Source organism: Archocentrus centrarchus, chromosome 3, assembly GCF_007364275.1.
Source record: "Archocentrus centrarchus isolate MPI-CPG fArcCen1 chromosome 3, fArcCen1, whole genome shotgun sequence".
Classification (NCBI taxonomy): domain Eukaryota; kingdom Metazoa; phylum Chordata; class Actinopteri; order Cichliformes; family Cichlidae; genus Archocentrus; species Archocentrus centrarchus.
Genome location: NC_044348.1, coordinates 6357236 through 6378120, shown reverse-complemented (window position 1 = coordinate 6378120; position 20885 = coordinate 6357236). Strand labels below are relative to the sequence as shown.

Sequence of the window (20885 nt, the reverse complement as noted above, 5' to 3'; positions counted from 1 at the left end):
TAAATAGTAACCAGATCATGAAACTCACTGAATCTATCTTTGTCAATACCTTAGCAACAAGCGCTGCCTGACTTTTGGAGTGCGCTTTCTTGATGATGGGGCATCACTCAGTATAATGACAGGAGATGCAGAGGCTCAGATAATGGTTGGTCTTGGGCTTGAATCCAGCCCCATTAAGCAGCTGTAATGCAAAGAGCACACTACTCATGGACAGGAAACACTGAAACACAGCTCAAGGGCACTTATCAGAGCACAAGTACATAAAGAAGTGGGTGTCCTGGAATCCATCTATCCCTCCAGAAGGTAAAAGGAGGTTGTTATCAGCAGCAGCGCTATCGCCCAGGTAATGAAATTACTATGGATATATTCCATATTATTTCCTGGATATTCTGATATGCTTTCAGATACAAGTTCGGAGCCCTTTTCATTATCCTTCTCACTAACGCATACCATATTTTCCATACAAACACAAACCAGAGACACATTTTTCCCTACACCACTTATAAGGTCAGTCATCCAAAACCCAGAAGAAAGGTCTAAATTAATAATCTCCCTCTGTGCTTGTGCTTTCTTTTTCCCCCAGGAGTTTCTGCCACATGCTTTTTGGAGCATAATGATGCGATCTGGGCCTCACACCCTGAACGGCAGAAGGGGGCTGCAGACTCAAGGTGAAGGAAAAAGTCCAGAGAGAGAAACAGAAGATAGCACTGGAGGTCCAGTGGGAAAAAGGCAAATGCTGATAAAAGCTAGCTAAAAGAGAGAATAAGGTATGTGAGGTGAAAAGCAAGGCCAGAGAAGGAGAGAATAAAGAGAAAGAAAGGGCAGGCTGGTCGACAGAGAATGATGAAATATTTAAAGAAACAAAGAAAATGCAGACAGAGAGGAGGAGCAGAGGAGGCTCTTACCAGACAGAGATTAACTCCCCTCTGTCAGACCACCTGCCTGATCTGCAGCACACACACACACACACACACACACACACACACACACACACACACACACACACACACACACACACACACACACACACACACACACACACACACACACACACACAAACACACACACACACAGTGAGCCAACCAAACTGTGTGCAGCGACTGCATTTAAGCATCATTATTTAATGAGCACTATCCTGACAGCAATCCCATAAAAGGACTAATTTCTTTTAATCTTCACCTAATAAATATCAATCAGAGTCAAGTCAAGTCAGTTAGGCAGGCTGGCCTAACTTATAACTGATGCGTCAGTAACATAAGTGGGGACAGTCCCTGAGTTTCTCAGTCAGATCCATGCTTTGCTCGTCACGTCCAGTTTCAAGGCTTCACAACAGGACAACAAACGAATGGGTGACATCACAGCGACTACTTCCTGTCTGTACACAGACTGTTTGAATACATGGTGAACATCTGTTTGTGTAAAACTAACAAGTAAAGATAAATGAAACTGTGTGTTTGAAGAACTTTCACAGAAGCAGCATGGGTGGAAGTTGTTTTATGTCACGCTGCACAAATCTCATCAGCTCTGAAATTAAACCCCTCTGGCAGCTCTACAAAAAAGAAAAGAAGAAAAAGAAAAAGAAGAAGAAGAATGGCACAGAGGCTGAGACACAGGAGACGAAGGAGCACTTTCATCCAATTATTGAAATTCATCTCTGAAGTAACAGAACAGCTCTGAGGGATGATAAATCGGTGAGTTATGATTTCAGATCTGTTAATCAAGTGTGTTTGGTGAATGCTGATGGAGAATATTGACTTGCAGAAGGTTTGGATCACTGGTCATTTATCCCAGTGCCGGGGGAGTGCCAAGAACCTGACACCAGAATCAAAGGAAGGTTTTATTCATCCCTGCAGTGAATCTTTTTTTCTTTGCAATAAATCCATCATGTACATCAGGGGCAGTGGGCAACGACTGTGCAGCCAGCCCCTTGGTCAAGGTCACTTTTTGGAAACGTAACTTAGGTTATTTTGGACAAGAGGAGAAGCTGGAGCTCCTGAAAGAAACTTGCACTTAAATTCCACAGTGAACCCTTTGCTGCAAGGCAACAGTGCTAACCACAAAGCCACCCTCTTATGAGTCAAATACAAACAGTAGTTCTGTCTGATGCTAAAGCATGTTAAGAGACTGTAGGTGGATGAGCTGGTTTTTTTGGTGTTTTGTTTCTTTGCTGGTTGTGGGATAACCGAGTGCACGACAAAGCATTTTCACACTGTGGGATTAAAAAAGGAATATTTGCTCACCACCACACTAGTTTCTAATGTAGCCACTGAAGAAACACTGTCAGTCATTGCACAATCAAACATTCCCCAAAGTTAAACAAGTCAAAGACAAAACTCTGCAGAACACAGCTCGGTCACCTACAACATTTCCAAACACCTCGCCACCATCTTATCACCGCTTGTTGGCATCACACCCCACCACATTGAAAACTCTACAGATTTTACTAACAAGGTCCAGAATCTTGTACTGGATCCAGATGAAACCATGGTGTCCTTTGATGTGGTTTCACTTTTCACTTGGATACCCACAACTGAGGCAGTGGAGACCGTCAGAAGACGACTACAGGAAGACGATTCCTTACTGAACAGAACCAGCTTCACCCCAGATCAGATTTGTGCACTTTTAGATCTCTGCCTTACCACAACATATTTTAAATACAATGATGGATTCTACAGACAGAAGCATGGATGTGCCATGGGCTCCCCAGTGTCTCCCATTGTAGCCAACCTTTACATGGAGGAAGTGGAAAGTAAAGCTCTTGGTTCTTTCAAAGGGATGGCACCTAGCCACTGGTACAGATATGTAGATGACACCTGGGTCAAAATCAAAACCCAAGAAGTAGAAGCCTTCACTCGTCACATTAACTCAGTGGATAAATACATACGTTTTACCAGGGAGGACACCAGAGATAACAAGTTACCATTCCTGGACTGTGCGGTGCTTATCGAGGAAGATGGAAGCCTCAACATTGAAGTTTACCGGAAGCCCACACACACAGACCAGTATCTCCTCTTTGACTCCCACCACCCTCTGGAACACAAACTTGGGGTGATCAGGACCCTACAACACCGTGCGGAAAGTGTTCCCTCTAAGGCAGAAGGGAAGCATAAGGAACACACACACATTAAGAAAGCCCTCAAAACATGCGGTTACCCCAACTGGGCCTTCATCAAATCAGCTAAGATGCACAGGAATGAAGGCCAAACACAAACTACAGAGAATGGGAAGGACAAGAGGAACAACATTGTCATCCCATATGTGGCAGACTTGTCAGAGAAACTCAGAAGAATTTTCTCCAAGCATGACATCTCAGTATACTTCAAACCAAGTCACACCCTAAGACAAAAACTGGTTCATCCCAAGGACAAACCCGCCAAACACAAGATCAGCGATGTAGTGTATGCTGTTCAGTGCAGTGAAGAGTGCTCGGACCTCTACATTGGTGAAACCAAACAGCCTCTTCACAAACGAATGGCACAACATAGAAGAGCCACCTCGACAGGACAAGATTCAGCAGTACATCTGCATCTGAAGGAAAAAGGGCACTCTTTTGAGGATGCCAATGTTCACATTTTGGACAGGGAAAACAGATGGTTTGAAAGAGGAGTGAAAGAAGCCATCTATGTCCACTGTGAACAACCATCATTGAACAGAGGAGGTGGATTACGTCACCAACTTTCCCCCGCTTACAGTGCTGTCCTGAGCTCCCTTCCCAGCCGTCTCAACCCCCATTCACACCTTTGTTCCAGTGACCTCAATAGGCCACAGGAAACAATGGAGCGGAGTCCTAAATTGGTTTCAACTGAAACCACTGATTAAATATGACCCACGCCCCCTTCACACCTGGGCACATGTGTTCACGCACATGATCAATAGAGGGTCATAACCACCTCCAGGGGACTACGCCCACAGGGGTTTAAATACCTGGGTCTCTCCACCATTTGGTTGAGAACTGAAGAAGCCTTTGGGATGAGAGGTGAAACGTCTTCAAGAAACAAAAAGAAGTCCAGTCGCCTTTTTCAAGCTCCAGAGACTACTATGACCTGGATGACTGAGAATCTACACAGACACAGCTCTATAATGAGCATTTTGACATGTCGGCATGTAAAACCAGTGTTAATGATGTCTGAATTAACGGTAGCTGCTTCAGTTTCATATACTGTACACGCTGTCATTTGTCATGGTTTACCCTGGAAAGAAAAAGGTGTGTGACTATTATGAGTAAGATATTTGCTTTATTAGCATGACAAGACAACATGTCTACTGTAAAGAAAGGCCTAACCTAACTGCTTATTGTGGACTGCAACAGTGCTACAGCAAATATAAGAAAAGGATAATAATGCTACAACACGGCAAGACTGAAGCAGCCACCAGTTTCCATAAAAACATTAATCCATCAACTGCTTCATCTGATTTTTTTCTTCATCAAAACGTACAGTGTATTTATTATTTTTTTCACATGTCTGGGAAAAGCTACTTGCTCCAAATTGGATGAAGCACACAGCTTTGAGGATCAGAAGTGCGCAGCTTTAGTATGCTCGGCACTCCTGCTCGACTGTGTGTCAGCACCAGACGGACTCAACACCCTTTTGGTGCTACTGCCTCCTCAATCCTTCACTGTCTGTCTCGCTCTCCCTTTTCTCTCTCTCTCCCGTGTCCTTTCACTAGTTTGTTCTCTCACTCTGTTTCTCTTCACAGGATTGGAGAGATGGACAGCGTGAAAAATCAAACCTAGACAGAGAAGTGACAGACCATCTGCCGGGCCAAGGGCTTCTCCATTCCAGACAGCGACCGTCTGAACCTTGGCAAGAGTCATTCATGCTGCGAGAATACTGAAGATAATACCAAAGTTAATGAATCCAAGAAGGAGCAGAATCAGAAAGATCTAAGATTCATAAACTCAACAGAAAATAAAATATCTTAATGTTTTAATGTCAGTTAGAACTTTGTCCATTACTAGATAAGCCAGTCACATTTTAAACTGGAAGCACAGGTCATATTAGGTAACCAAATAAAGGAGTACCCACAAAGCTGCAAAGCTGCAATGTATATTTCACAAATAGACTATTACATGTTAATTAAATAGATACACATTAGGCAGATAGGCAATTAGGTCATTTTGGCATGTCTGGCATTGAAAGGATTCATGAATCAGTATTCCTTCTGATTTGTTTATCTTGTATAAAGGTGAATATTTACATCTAATGATGGCTACAAAAGAAGTCTAATTACTAAATATATAGGGAATCATCATTAGGTTGAATTTCCTCAACATTTCCTTTCTAGTCTACACAGCAGTTGTTGTCATATTTTACTTTGAATCAGAGTACTGGAGAGACTCAGTCTGTATGAGTGACAGTGCAGATACTGGATAGAAGGTGTAAAGCTCATGCAGCTATCTGTGTGATGCAGTTATCCAGGGCAGTGAGTTAACTAATGTCCTTGTACAGGAGCCTCTTACATGTCCTAAATTGTCCATAGGTGTGAATGTGAGTGTGAATGGTTGTCAGTCATTCTTGTTAGCCCTGTGACAGGTTGGCAACCTGACAGCTGGGATAGGCTCCAGCCCCCTACCCCGCAGAAGAAGATGGATGGATGAATGGATGGATGGATGGATGGATGGATGGATGATGGATGGATGGATGGATGGATGATGGATGGATGGATGGATGGATGGATAAATGGATGGATGGATGGATGGATGGATGGATGGATGGATGGATGGATGGATGGATGGATGGATGGATGGATGGATGGATGAATGGATGGATGGATGATGGATGAATGGATGGACGTTGATTCTCCTAAATTTAAGACTGCTCCTATCAGGATCCAAAATCTCCTTTATTGCTATCAATAAAGTTTTTGTAATATTTATTTACCTATTCATTCTTTTATTTGCAATTGAAGTTACTTATGAATCGATTATTTACCTAATCTGGATCTATTTTAAGCCTAATTTTGAAAAAGAGAGATGTCAGTCATTCAGATCACACAGAGCTGTGATATATACTGAAACAAAGCAGAGGACATTGGTAGGTAGACAAACAGAATGTGACATCTAGTTTGGTTTCTTAGCCTAGTATGTGAATGCAAAGCCAACTTTTGACCCTATTGCCACATTCCCCCATTGAAAAAAATCCATGTCAGGCAGCTGTTTTTTTTCTCCACTGGCTGATCTTGAGTTAATATCTGAATCCTGTGATAATTAAATTTGAATAATTAATCCTTTTTATGACACCAATAGATGCTGTCCAGTGTGCTCCAGCCACTGTTTTGATGTGTTTCATGCCTTCCTCTAGCTCCTGATATGCTTGAATAGCACTTTCTCTGTTCACTGGATGGCCTAGTTTTCAGATTAAGCACTGGTTACTTCAAATTTAATAAAATAGTTGATACACAAAGAAGGCAGATCCACGAAGTAATGACAGCCACTAGGAACACTAGGAAATGATACAAAAGAAATGTTCAGTTCAGGACAAAAAAGCGACTATCTTTGCACTTTCACTTTATATTATCATTAGGAAAAGGTGACTGTGGTTTGCTGATGGTGGAGAAACTGGATCGAGTCGCTAGAAGAGAAGAGAACAGTTATAAAAGAGAGCATATCAATATAGAGGATTTTTGCGATGCAATTACCTGAGAGCAAAGAAAAAAAAAAGTTAATTTGTGGGTTCTTTAAAATACATTAAAATTAGGCATGCAACAGTCTGTTGAGCAGTATACAAAGAAGTTCAAATCTGTGAAGAGACAGACAGGTTTCAACCATTCTGGCACCAAAGTGGGGGAAGGGAAACTCCAGATGTTACGACTTATCCAGGGCAGCAGTCATGAGGAAGGACGTCTAATGAGTTTTTCTACTAAAGTGAGCATGTTGAAATATAGCTGGCTTAAAGACATACTCACAGTCCAAATAGACAAGCATACAAATCAAGCCAATGTATATTCTGAGTAGAGATGGTGACTGTGTACTGCTCCATCTCCTCAGTTTTTGACTCTTGCACACACAGACTCCCATCAAGCTGCATGCACATCTGTATATCTAGGATCATTTCTCCATTGCCTATAAAATAATGTCTTATTCAGTTCTTGGTTTCAACAAAGGGACAAAAGAGACGAGTTAAGTTTGCAATTCTTTTTTAAAAAGAAAGAAAAAAGAGCACGCTCATGCAGAAACAGCCAGCAGCGATCGCCTTTGCGTCTATGTGTGAGCTTGATGAGCTACATTGAAATGACAGTATTCCCATATGAGGATGAAGGTTAATGTGTTGTGAATTTGACCTACTTCTGAGCAGCCAATATGTTGACGAGACTGCACACGGAAAACCAACCACAGGACTACTGTTCTCCTGCTGCTGTCATTCTGCACCAGCATGCGTCCATATTTTTAATAAAAGTTTTCCACTGCTGAAGAATTTTATTATGGGGATAAGCAGAAGAGAATGAATGGATGGATGGATGGTTCATGTAAGAGTGTGGACTGTGTTTGGTAGCTAGCAGTAGGTTGGCTCTCCATCATAAGGTCAGCCACTCATGCACATATTTCCAGTCTGTTTCATTGATCCATCTATTGCCAGTCTGTTAATTGGACTGCTACACTACAGTATGTGTCCCAGTTTAAAGGCCAGATGTAAAACAAAGACCTAATTTCACTATCCTCCATGGAGAATAATATTTAATTTTGGATGTTATTCCATAAGGGAGTCTCAGCACCATGCTAAATTTGCTCACTTCCCAAGTCATACTTTAGCCACGTGTATTATCTCTACCATCCCTATTTTTACTTGTATCAGAGTGTTTTGAATAAACTGAATAAGTTGTGCAGGACAAACAGGAGAACTGAAATCCTGTTTTTCTCTCACATTATCAAAAAAGAAGAGTTAAGAAAAGTTAAAAGGACACTCCAGGAAATATATAAAAATCAAAACCTATGTCCTATAGTGGCAGTAATGCAAATACAGTATCATACATGTACCTGGATATATACTATAAATACTATAAAATAAATTAAAAGAGCAGCTTGTGAAATAAATCGTAGTGGACAAGTAGTGCAAATGGTTGCAGTAAAGGGCAAAGACAGTCAGTAGCATTAAAAGATTTGAACGTATTGAGCCCTTGTGTGCAACCAGCTAAGATAGAGTTCTTGTGTAAGGGGATGTGTTATGATTCAGGGGTAGGGGGCAGAGGGGGAGGTGGTGGGCAGAGTTCAGTCTCCTGACAGCCTGGTGAATGAAGCTGCTTGACAGTCTGGTGGAGTGAGCCCGGAGGCTCTGGTACCTCCTCTCTGAAGGCAGAGGACCGAAGAGTGAGCGTGATGATTCTGCAGGTGAGGTGGGTGTTGAAGATGTCCATGAGGGAAGGCAGAGGGGCACTGACGATCTTGCTGGCTGTATTCACCATGCGTTGCAAGGTCAGGAGGTCGTGTAGCCTCCGTACCATACAATGATGCAGCCAGTGAGGACTCTCAGTGGTGCCCCATTATCCAACTCACCTATCAGGTTGTCTTATTTATCTAAAACTACACTCAGTTCCCATAATGTATATCTAATATCCAAAGCAACTGCAGCCAGTGTAACAGCCCTGCAAGACAGTCTACCATCATAGAAGTTATAAAGTTATCTTTTTAAAATTGTTTTAAAGAGGTGTTGTTAGAATTCTGGGTGGGATTGCATTAGTTTTTAGCCAAGTTTAATAATTAATTGGAAACTGAGTGCATCTTCTGCTGAAGAAAATAATAAACTCGCTAGACTACATCATTTACAATCATATACATGACAGTTAAAATATAAGCATCTACTGTATACCTTCCATATTCTTAACATAAAAATACATATCGGCTCATGGCTGTAACACTGAATAAATGTGTAAATGAAAAACTTCTACAGTATACAGAAAGTAAATTTAGGTCAAAAATCAATGCCAGGCTTTGCCTGTAGTTGTCAGGCCTCAGTTATTTTTCATTTTGTGCAGCTGTTTTTCACCAAAATAACCAAAGCCAAACCACTGTGCCTAATGTGTCTGTCAGCACAAAGGCAAAGCAGCTGATATCAGCAGCAAGCTTTCTGTCTCTCTAACTTGTCTCATTTGAAGGCTGATGCTATCTGCTGTGGTTTCAATTGTGGAAGGACACAGTAGCTTCTATTGCCCAACCATTAAGAGTTTTGCAGTGGTATGATTTTATTAATTGATAGACGGGAACTTCAACCAGGAGATACCTGATTTTTTTTTTCTGGGGTAGCAGAGAAATGAGGCTGTAGTGATGAGGGTTAGTTAGGCTCTTTGTGATGTCCTAAATTAAATTAATCTATTATCTTTTCATTCTTATAGGCTGTGAATGTTGTGGAATTGTAATTTTTAGCCTTCATCACTATATATTAAGCTCACTTTTCATTGTCAGAAGCATTGCCAAGACTATTGCAAATATTAATTTCTAAAAGGTGCAATAGCAGCAAATACAGCCAACAGTGTGGTGAAAAACAAAAGAGTGGGTGGATAGATTTTTACCTGCAATCCGTTGATAGTTGCTAAAACAGTGAGCACTAAACCTCTAACAAAAACAGCAACCTAAAACACACAAAGACCTCAGAATTTATCGCCTCTTGTTAGAGGCATCAATAAAATCACAATTGCAGGTTTATTTCAACTTTAATATGCAAGTATTTTAATAATAAGCCATCCTTTTTATTTTTAAATTTTATAGGCTAAGCGTGACAATAATGTGAATCTTTGGTGTTCCCAAAGAGGTTTAAACAGAGCCAAAGGAAAATAATCAAACAAGTTTTATTATCTTAGATTTAATTCACTAAAGAATAACTGACATATTTGTTTATCAAATAGCGAGAAATAACTGAAAGTGCACTGATTTCTGTTAAATAAGTTCCCAGACTCAAAGGCACTGCATCAGTGTATGAATCATGTGTCTATGTGTCAGAATCAGTGTAAAAACCCTGCACAGCCATTTTGAATGAATGATTTAATTCTCATTGCCTTTCATAATCATTATGTATAGCTAACTGTATTTTTTAAAGTAGCTCACTGTTCATACTAATACACGTAAATTCTGGTGTTGGACAGCTTACCCATTTCTCCATGTTTTTGACACGTGTTACTCTCCTTCACTCTCTCTATGAACAAGCTACACAAGTAAATGGCACATCAGCGTAGACCCAGCAAACCCTCTCAGCTGCAGTCACCACCCACGGAGAAAAAACTAGCGGCTGGAATGCAGACACAGCTGGCTCTCAGCTGGCGAGTCCATCCAGTAAACAATAACAGATGAGGAAAATTCATACAGTAAGTCAACATATGGTGCCCACAGGATTTCCCTGAGCTCCAGTCCATGTGTCCTCCAATGTATAGACCTTACTATCAAAGCAAGCGCAACATTACTAATGTGTCAGGCAATAGCTTTTTTTTTTTGTTTCCCTAAAACCTTTAATTATAATTAAGGTTGGGGTATCTTTCTCATAATCACTTATTTAGCAGTATGATTTAGTTATGCCAGACAAACACGAGTGAAATGTGTTATGGTAATCAGAAATATCAACGATCCCAAAACTCAATACAGCAGTTCATGTTTGATGGAACTATGAATTCTGATGGCCAATCATTTCTAAAGGCTCTTTGTTTCTCGCCTCAGTTGTTGTACTGTTCCTTTTCAGACTGGCATGCCCACTGAGTTACCATGGTGACAGCAACTGAAATCCAGACACTCGGAGTTAATAACCATTTTTCCAAACATAAGAGCCGATTAACATTAATGCCAACGTTTCTCAGCTGTGATGAAAAACATCCAGTAAAAAAAAATAAAAGAAATAAAAAAAACTCTGAGGGAAGTCTCAGATAATAAATCTTCTGTGAAATAAAAGTCGGCTGTAAATCAAACTGATGATGCAGTGTCATGTTGCTGTTCACAAATATACTGCTCAAAAAACAAATAAACAAGAAAGGGGTAAGATACAGTCAAAATTTAAAAAAAATAAGTTTTCAAATTTTATGGCAGCAACACACTTTAAAAAAGTTGGGATGGTGGCAACAAAAGAAAAATTAGGAAAAATCAGTGGTACTAAAAAAGAAACAGCTGGAGGAAGATTTTGCATCTATTTACGTTAACTGGCAACAGATCAGTGCCATGACGGTCACCAATCTGCAAAAAAAAAAAAAATGAATCTACAAATTGTGGAACAGTTTCAGAATAATGTTTCTCAACATAAAATTGTGAAGACTTTAAATGTATCATCATCTACAGAATATCATATCATAAAAATATTCAGAGAATCTGAAGGAATCTCTGTGCGCAAGGGAGAGGCCAAAAATCAATGTTTGATGCCTGCGATCCTCAGGCAGCACAGATTTAACAACAGGCACAGTTCTGTCATGGAAATCACTGCATGTGTTCAGAAACACCTCCAGAAATCACTGTCTGTGAGCACAGTTCACCGCGCCGTCAACACATGCAGGTTAAAGCTCGATGGTGCAAAGAAGAAGCCATATGATCCATAAACACTGCCATCTTCTCTGGACCAAAACTCATTAAAATGGACTGAGGCACAGTGGAAAAAATTGATCTGTGGTCAAACTAACTGAAATCTGAAAATGCTCGGTGCTCAGTTCAAAAGCTGTACCAATGAAACTTGCAGCTTGCATTTTGGGATGGGACCGTCAGTGCTGAAAGGTATATGTAGATTTTTCACACGCTCCCATCCAGACAATGTGCTTTTCAGGGAAGGCCTTGCATATTTCAGCAAGACAAAGCTACAGTAAACCTCATACTGCATCTGCAGTATGAGGTTACAGCTCATAGTAGAGTCCAGGTGTTGAACTGGCCTGCCTGCAGTCCAGACCTTTCACCAATTGAAAACATTTGGCACACAAAGAAGACCAGACCTGAGCAGCTAGAATCATCTATCAGACAAGAATGGGACAGCATTCCTCTCCCGAAAGTCCAGCAGTTCCCAGACGTTTACAGTCTGTCATTAAAAGAAGAAGAGATGCTTCACAGTGGTAAACACGGCTCTGCCCCCACCTTTCTGGGATGTGTCGCTGCCATCAAATTAAATAACTTTGAATCATTGCATTCTGTGTTTATTTACATTTTACACTGCATCCCAACGTTTTTGGAACTGGGGTTTCATTTGTCTACACAAAACACTGACCACAAAAACTCAGTGCAGCAAAAAAAAAAAAAAAAAGCCCTTTACCTCAAGTTCTCAAGTACATGAACAACACAGCAATACTAACACCGCAAAGTCTGAAGGACTGTTAAAGTGGAACTCAGGTTTCTACTGCTTTGTTTCCTTTTTCCTGCATTTCCTGGTTCCTGATCTTTCCAAATGGCAGTTGAACTCTGCTTTTAAAATGGGTTACTCTGGCTAAACTCATCTTACAAATTGCTGACACACCAGGCTTTATATGTGGCTTAAGGCTGACACTGTCATCATAAACTGCAGCCTTTATAAGAAGCTTATTTGTCTGCAACCATTCTCATCCCAGGAAATGAGACAGGCTGTTCTTCATTCTTAGCCCAGGGTATGAAAGGCTGCTGTTCAGTAAGATGCACCACAAGTATACATGCATGGTTTCTGCTGGCATCCTCTGGCTGTGGCAATATTGGATGCTGTGACTTAGTGGTCTTCTTTTAAGGATCAAAAAGTCAGCAGCAGGTTGGAGGAGACCTCTCTTCCAACCTACCGAGAGACTGAGGTCCCCATCTTGTTACCTTTTTATTCACTCTTTAGGGTTGGACACTAAAGACTACCTTGCTAAGTTTAGAAGAAGGTAGTAATTTGGATTAAAATATGCTCCTTCACAACATTAACCCTGCATACTAATGGATCCTTTTCCATATGCGATGAGATGGAAGTCACAGATCCATCTCACTGCTGAGTCAGGCAGTGACACCCTGAGAATTATGTCCTTATGCACTCACTCATCAGTTCATACAGACCTAACCAAAATCTGTTTTAATACTTTTGGTGAGTCTCATTTTTAACAGTACTAAACAGACTGTGGCACAGATTGTAGCATTGTTATAAGAGAAAATGAGTGGGAATAGTAGAAACATGTGGTAAGAGAACTGGCACATGAGGAAAGGAAATGAAACGATTCTCTGCTACAGAAACTTATCTCTATATTTGCACTGTGATTAGTGCCCACAGGCAAATACAGAGCTGAATTTGACCCTGATGAACCCTAATGCGGATGTCTGAGTGTTTGTGTGTGGTAACAGCGAGTGTGGGTGGAAGTATCATCCTCCACGGATGTGCTCTCCTTGTTACCGTACTCCTCGCTCACTGCTCTCTTATGTTCACTCAGCTTTTTAGCGCCGTCATATTGCTGTAGAATACCTGAAGTATGCTGCATGTGAGGATAAATTGTGTTGTGTTTAAATGTGGCATTTAGCATTTTTGAAGCACTGCTATACAGGTATAAAACATCAGAGTGCATCATACCCTGACCACTACGCCGCCTGTGAGGAATAATCATAAAATATTTTGCGTCTGCACTGTGATTTGGCACTGCATAAGCATGCTAGAAAGAATAACACAGCACAGCCACTGTCAGCCTCACACCTGGGAATGTGATGTGGGATGGCATTTTGCTAAAATGATTCTATGATACTTCTGTGGTCTCACAGAGAGTGGACCACCCTGATTCTGCAGTGCTGCTGAAAAGCTCTGCATTGACATGCACCGACCGCTGCAGCTTCACAGGTGCAACTGTAGTGATGCATCAAAGAAAAGTGAGCTCTTTTTCAAAACGCAAAGCTGGCTGTGGTCAAAGCGCCAAAGTGCAACCTTCAGAACATTAGGCCACAAACCAGTTTTTTATAAATGAGTCTATGAGTGGCACACATTGGGTGCCTTAATGCCCAAATCAATCTTCATGTGAATACCTGACAGCTAACAATGCACTGTACAACATCTCCTCAGTCACCAAATCTGAATCCAGTACCTTGGGGTGTTTGTGTTTATGTATACACATGTTAAACCAGTTTCGCCAAACAATTGATTCTCTGATCATGTCAATCCAATTTTGGTGAGCCTGTGTGAATTGAAGCCTCAGGTTCCTGTCTTTAGGTGATAGGAGTGGCACCTGGAGTGGTCTTCTGCTGCTGTAGCCCATCTGCTCCAAGGATTGAAGTGTTGTGTTGTCACAGATGCTCTTCTGCATACTGTACTTTGGTCTGAACAAGTGGTTATCTGAGTCACTGTTGCCTTCCTATCAGCTTGAAGCAGTCTGTTCATTTTCCTCTAACCTCTGACATCAACAGACATCTTTGCCCAGTGAACTGCAGCACACTGGATATTTTCTCTTTTATGGCCCATTCTTTGTAAACCCTACAGGTGGCTGTGTAGGAAAATTTCAGCAGATCAGCAGTCTGGCACCAATGACCATGCCATGTTCCCGTAAATCTCCTTTCTGCCCCATTCTGCTCAGTTTAAACTTCAGCTTGACTGTGTGCACTGGGTGGCAGCCATATGATTGGCTGATTAGATATTTGCATTAATGAGCAGTTGCACAGACGTACCTAATAAAGTCCAAATCCATCTAGGAGAGTGATTAACTCCACAAACATTCTTGTTATACCATTTGACAATATTGAGCCTTTCTAACAATTTTTTCCAATTTTTCATGCACGTAAAAAAGATGAATATATATATACCTTAAATGCTAAATAACTTTCTATGAAATTCTTGTGTAATTGTGTGATTATTTCATCTGACATGACAGGCCATCCTCACTGGACACTGTTCAAAATTCTCAACTAACTTAAATAACTACCAACCTACCACATACACACAGTAATGCACACTTGCACTTACAGAGTAAAACCCCCATCTCTCTTGAGTCATTGTTTTGTCCTCAGGCCCACAAACAGGAAGCACATCCTATGTGTTGATTCTACAGACTGCACAAACACACAGACACAAGATGTGCACTCAATCTCAGCTGCAGTGGAAAGGGAATGCTCATAACAGTCACCCTCTCCTGTGTTTTTATCTCCCCCAGAGGATGTCCACAAATAATTTCACATGATTTCGTCTTCTTTTATTTCAGCAGTTTCCCAAAGGGGACTCCAAAAATGAACGCTTCTATCCAACTAAAGCCACAACAAAGCTTTCTCCCGCTCACTTTGCACAATGAATTCAAGTCATATTTTGGAAAGAAGGTCATCTGCTTAAAGGGAGTCTGTGCTGTGTGAATGTGTTTGCAGCAGAGGGATGATTTATACAGTGACACAGGGAAAGAGAAGTTTCCCAACTTTTGGAAATGTACTTCAGGTTTTTCACACAAAATTGAAAAGTACAGATTTTACAGACACTTACTCTTACAGACACGTACACACTGAGCAGGGTAAGGAAGCTTTCTGACAGGCAATGAGCTCATGAGATCTGAATGTCTTCCTGTGGTGAATGCTTTTCTGCGGCTTTCTCACAACTATTCTCCTTTTTCCCTCTTTTTCTCACACTTTTTTGTATGCCCGTTCTCCTCACACATACAACTTGCTCCCCTATGTTAATTCTTTTATCTGTTCCATTTAGACTGAATTAAAAAAAAAAAAAGACTAATTCTGGATTCAGTATTCTTAATCTGCTAAGCTGTTGTGTATTTTTCTTACTTCAGGAAGAGCAGGTTTTGGTGTTGCTAGGCTAGCGATTTTGCACTTGGTTTAATGATCCAGCCTGTGTGTCTGTGTGTGTGTGTGTGTGTGTGTGTGTGGGGTAAACATTAGGCTTGACAAATGGCCAGTGGTCTAAATCAGATTCCATTAAGATTTATGGCGGGTGAGGTGCCACAACTTAAGACAGTTTGAGTGTGGATTTCTGTGTGCACATCTGTCACCCTTCTCTGCGGCAATTGTTTATTTTCTATTTCACTCGGACATGTTAAGTCACTATATCAGCATATCTACAGAGGAAAAAAAAAATCTAGCTTGTGCTATAAGAGTCTTAACTGCCATACAGTTAACAGCAGAAGCTGAACCATAAACACTCTGAAATGGCTTTCAGACGTCTTTCCGACCACATGTGTGCTTGACATTAGACCAGCATGGGCCTCCTTCATAATTGGGGTGTTTGCAGATATGTAATTGCAAACACACTCAACACAGCTGGAATGCTACTTTGAATTATATAGGATTCGTGTCAGGAAGTTAATGTAAAATCTTTGCTTGAGAATAACGTAGATTTAAATGCATATATTCTTGTACTTATGAGGAGTGAGATTTAGACGTAAGCCTGTGTATGTGTCCTCTGGGAAAGATCTCATTTATCACCATCATGGTGTGAGCTGAGGAGCACTTTTACTGGTGTCTAAGAAGCAAAAAATAAAGGGGTACTCCAAAGGCCAGTCCTCCCCCTCACTATCTTGGTCACTTGCCTCTTCCGTCAGCGTCCCTCTGTCCTTCCTCCAGCTCCCTCACCAGCCCTGGCACACTGCTCTTTCTGTGGTATCCTACCAAAAACAACTGGACCATTAAAAGGGTTGTGGATTTCTAATGAAGGGTGCATTCAAGAGAACATTCCAAATGGTCTGTGCAACAATTTCTATACCAGCAACTTTCTTTAATGTGCTATGGCACATTGGGATTGTTTTTCTAAATGCTCAGAAATTGCTTAAAATTTCAAACTGAATTCTTTCCTGCCCAGCATCTCTGGCTGGAGGTCGTTTGGCAGATCAAGGGCTGGGTGACCTCAGCCTTCTGGAGAGGTCAGTTTCTTTCAGAGAGAATTCCTGTTGTGTCCTGTGGACTGAGAGCAAAACTAAAACTGACGGGAAGTTAACTCTGGGCAACAATCAATGCTGGAGCAAGCCTCTCTTGCCCCCTGCATAGCCGAAGGACGCTGAAGGGGTCTTTTATGAAACAAACCGAAGGCAGAGTAGTTTCACTGTATGAGTTAGTTGCTTCTTCTCATTTCATGGAAGGAAGCAGCTGTGAACTACAGGGTTTAAATTGGCTACAGCCATAAGTTTAAGGTAAATAAACAATTTTTATTTTCTTTTGCTGGTATCACAAGCTCTCCAATATTCTCTGCTTATTTGATAGTAATGTGAGTTTTCCACCGGCCTACACATAATGTGTCTGCCAACTCACATTGGTGCCATCCCACCTATATCCACACGCTCATCACACACAGACAAACACGTAATCACAGAGCAGATGAGAACAGAGTGTCCGGATGTAGTAATGATAATTTCATGCTGTTCCCTGATGTGCTCGCAAGCTCGTGCGTGCAGCTTTCTGACACGCTGCGAGAGCACCATGCTGTTTGCAAAACGGGACAACTCACTCAAGAAAAGCATTATTGTTCTTTTTCGAACTTCAATCTTCTCTAATCTGCAGATAAACTGTGAAATAATTCTTCTGAGTTGTAGCTCACTTGGTCCTTAGCAACTCTCTAGCACTGTCAAACCTCCGTGTCCAAGTATTGCTGAAGCACAGTTGCACACAGCAGTATAATAACATCACACAGTTTAGGGATGCCCTCAGGTATTAACAAATCATATTATGAGTTTCAATTTGAGGTATTATGCTATTTGGAAGCAATATATGGGATAAACCTCCCAGCCCAAGGAAATTATTGCCAGTAGACCAAAGTGTCTGACTTAAAAAGCTAAAGAGCTTATGGTTCTGTCTCATAGAGAACTCAGCCCGATAAGGCCGTGTTTGAAAGCAAAGGCCTGGATTTAAACGTGCAATGACCTATTTTCTCTGTCAGCATTTTAAAAAACTGAATGGTAGCCTCTCACTCTGTCAGCTTATCTGTCTATCTCAGTGTGAAAGCCGCACATTTTTTTGACTGTTATCATTTTTTTGGTCAGTGGGACTCCTTTATTTTAACTGTCGTTTCTCAGTCACATCCAGGACTTCCTGTAGTTTCTCAGAAAAATAGCCGCGGCAACTTCAGCTTCAAATGAAATAAATCTTTTTTTAAGGGATGAGCAATAACAAATATAGCTAGTTACACTGTCCTGATAAAATCTTTTTTGGCCAGCCTTGTTTGCCAGTCAAGGATTCAAAAAGAACTGTTTATAATGTCCTGATTTGGAGCACATAAGTTTTAACCCTTGCACTATAGATTGAGTTATTTAAAAATCAAACATGCAGATGAGCTTATTGGTGTGCCAGATTTAATCGGTCATATCCCTATAAATGCACTTATATGTGCGTGCCTGATACTGTTTTGTTTTTGACGTGCTGGTGCTCAGGAGTCAACAAAAATGAATTGTATATTATTGCTAATTTAAAGCGATAGCATCACTGTAACTGTGAAAATATCTACACTCCCATTACAAGTTTATATTTTTATGATAAAAGGCCGGGGAAGACAATCCAGATCTTGGTCTGAGAGGCATCTCGGGGCCTTCCTCTCCAAAATATTATCAGTCTGCATCTATGTGCTGAGGGGAAGAAGGCTGTTTAGCCCCATCAGCATAGAGGCCCCTGTCCTGTATCCTTCCCAAGGTGACTTCTCTGCTGTTGGCAGGCAGAGCCATGAAATCAGCTCCCAAGACTCCCTCTCTCTTTCTCTCCCTCTCCCTTCTTCTCCCACACACCCATCAGCTTTTAGACACCACTGGGTAAAATGCTTTCATACCTTTTTCACAAAGATGTCAAAGCATGTTTTTTTTTTTCTCTCTCTCACTCTTTTTTCCTCTTTCTTCCTCCTCCTCCTCCTTTCCTCATTTCTATAATTACAGGTAGGAAAATGTAACCATATTCATTACATTTCTTTTCAATGCTTTGGGTCTTGTCTACAGTCAGATTTGGGTTATGGGTAAGTGCCAACACAGGAGCACCTGACCTTTTCCTCTTCCAGTTCTCATAGTGGAGAACGTCCACCTACGCAGCAGCACGCACACACACACACACACACACACACACACACACACACACACACACACACACACACACACACACACACACATACACCTCCCACACAAACTCTCTCTCTCACACACATACACACACACTGGCAGCAACATTGTGCTTTGAAAGCAACTGTCTGTGAATCTGTGTGGTTCTGTGTTGGAGATTGCATCCTGGAAATACAGACCTCTTCATTTTCTATAAATAATACTTTTGGGTGGAACATGCAGGTGTGTGACCATAAGTGTGGGTAAATAGGCCATTATCCTAGGTCATCTATTTTGGTCCAGGTTAATTCTCTGCATCGGAGTAGGTGTGCTAATTTCTCCTTTCTCGCTCTCTCTGCATGTGTGTGTTTGTTAATTGATTAAGAGGATTCAACTCGCTGCTTAACGTTAAGCACAAACTACGACCACTAACACACAGTCAGGTGCACATGAACACTTACCCTACTTTAAGTTCAGCCTTAGATGCTAATACACAAACACATTTGTTGTCAGTTGAGAGAGCAGCGTAATAACTTATGCATATCCCCAGAGGATCTACCATTATTTCCACCATATTGCTGTATGCCTGACCCCACCCCTTCACCTAACTTTAACCAAAAAAACAAGTCTTTACCTTAAAAATTGTCTTGCTGGAATCCCCTTTTTAATCCCTAATAAGGCCTGAGTCCCTGTGATATCTGCACATTGTGTTTTACATTGTACTTTTACACTTCTTCATTAGGCAGATTATTTTACTCAGATCATTGCACAAACATGAATATAACCCAAGGCACATTAGATCAGGGTGACACCACACTGAAACCACCAAAATCTGAAAAACTCAGGATGCGTTTTCATGTGAAGTACTTGTAAGCGTCCGCGTGAGCAATAATTTGTCAAATGTAATCTTTCTGCTTATCAGCGTTACAGTATATATGATTATTTGTGAAAGCCACCGGAGAGCTTTCAGACATGTTTTATTCCTACAGCTGATTGCAAACAACACACCAAACTGCTTTCAACCTGATGATTTGGTTCTCATCTTTTATAATGAAAGAAATGAGCCAAATATGTTAACAACCCATTATGAATACCACACCAACCCAACATGTACAATATCAGCTGTGTTACTGGATGTCAGGCCTCCCACTGGATTGCATCTTTGACTTTTTGAATAAACTTTAAATAGTTCCTATACGGATAAAAAGAATGACTTCTCATCGCCAGAATGAATTGTTGCCGGCCTGTAACATAATGCAGTTACAGTATAAGAATGTAAATAATTGCAGTCTTATTATAACCACACATAACACACATCCTGACAACCAGGCAGTACCCCGGCACTTCAGCACTGCTCAAAAACTCGTTTTCACTCATCCACTCCTAAAACACACATGCATGAGGAAAAAATGCTTTAAATAATCTTTTCAGTCCCTCAGCACATCCCCTGAGCCAAAATCATGTGTGGACACCCTAAAAGTTCTTCCCAATCACAAAGTGGTCTTACCTTTGTGACAGTCATGCAGAATCAGTGGGTGAGGAGCAGGCCAGTGTCCCCTTCAAGCAAAGAGCAATGCCGCAGGAGCGGTAAAGTGATGAGGAGGAGAGGAGGGCAGCTCTGCTGAATATGCACAGAAGGAGAGGCAGGGAGAGAGGGAGAGAGAGAGAGAGAGAGAGAGAGAAGAGGAGGGGACAGACAGGTTAGTGTGTCTGGCTCACTAAGTACGGAAGGGCTGATTGCTGCTGCAGTGAAGTAATGGCTGGCAGTCGACGTGTGGTTGGTTACTACAACAGGGAAAAGCTCCCCGCTAGGATACACCCCTCCCTCTTCCCTCCCCAACTGCACACATGCAAACACACACACAGATGATGCACTCAGAGCCAGGGTGCCCTACTCTCTCTCACTGTCTCTCACAATATGATTAGTGAAGGGCTAATACAGCTTATTGATTATTACCAGTGAGGCAGGGCTGCAGGAGGAGGCGGAAGCAGCGTGCCTGGGACAAGAGAGGACTGCAGGAATA

General features: G+C 41.3%; 1 protein-coding gene across 1 annotated transcript in view; it reads right to left on the bottom strand.

Moving 5' to 3' along the window:
• coro2ba (coronin, actin binding protein, 2Ba) overlaps window positions 1–20551 on the bottom strand; it is a 43728-nt gene extending 23177 nt beyond the window's left edge. The window contains exon 1 of the mRNA XM_030726270.1: window positions 20369–20551. Coding sequence (XP_030582130.1) covers window positions 20369–20383 — 15 coding nt within the window. The 5' untranslated portion in view covers window positions 20384–20551. The remainder of the gene's footprint in view (window positions 1–20368) is intronic.
• Window positions 20552–20885: the final 334 nt, after the last annotated feature.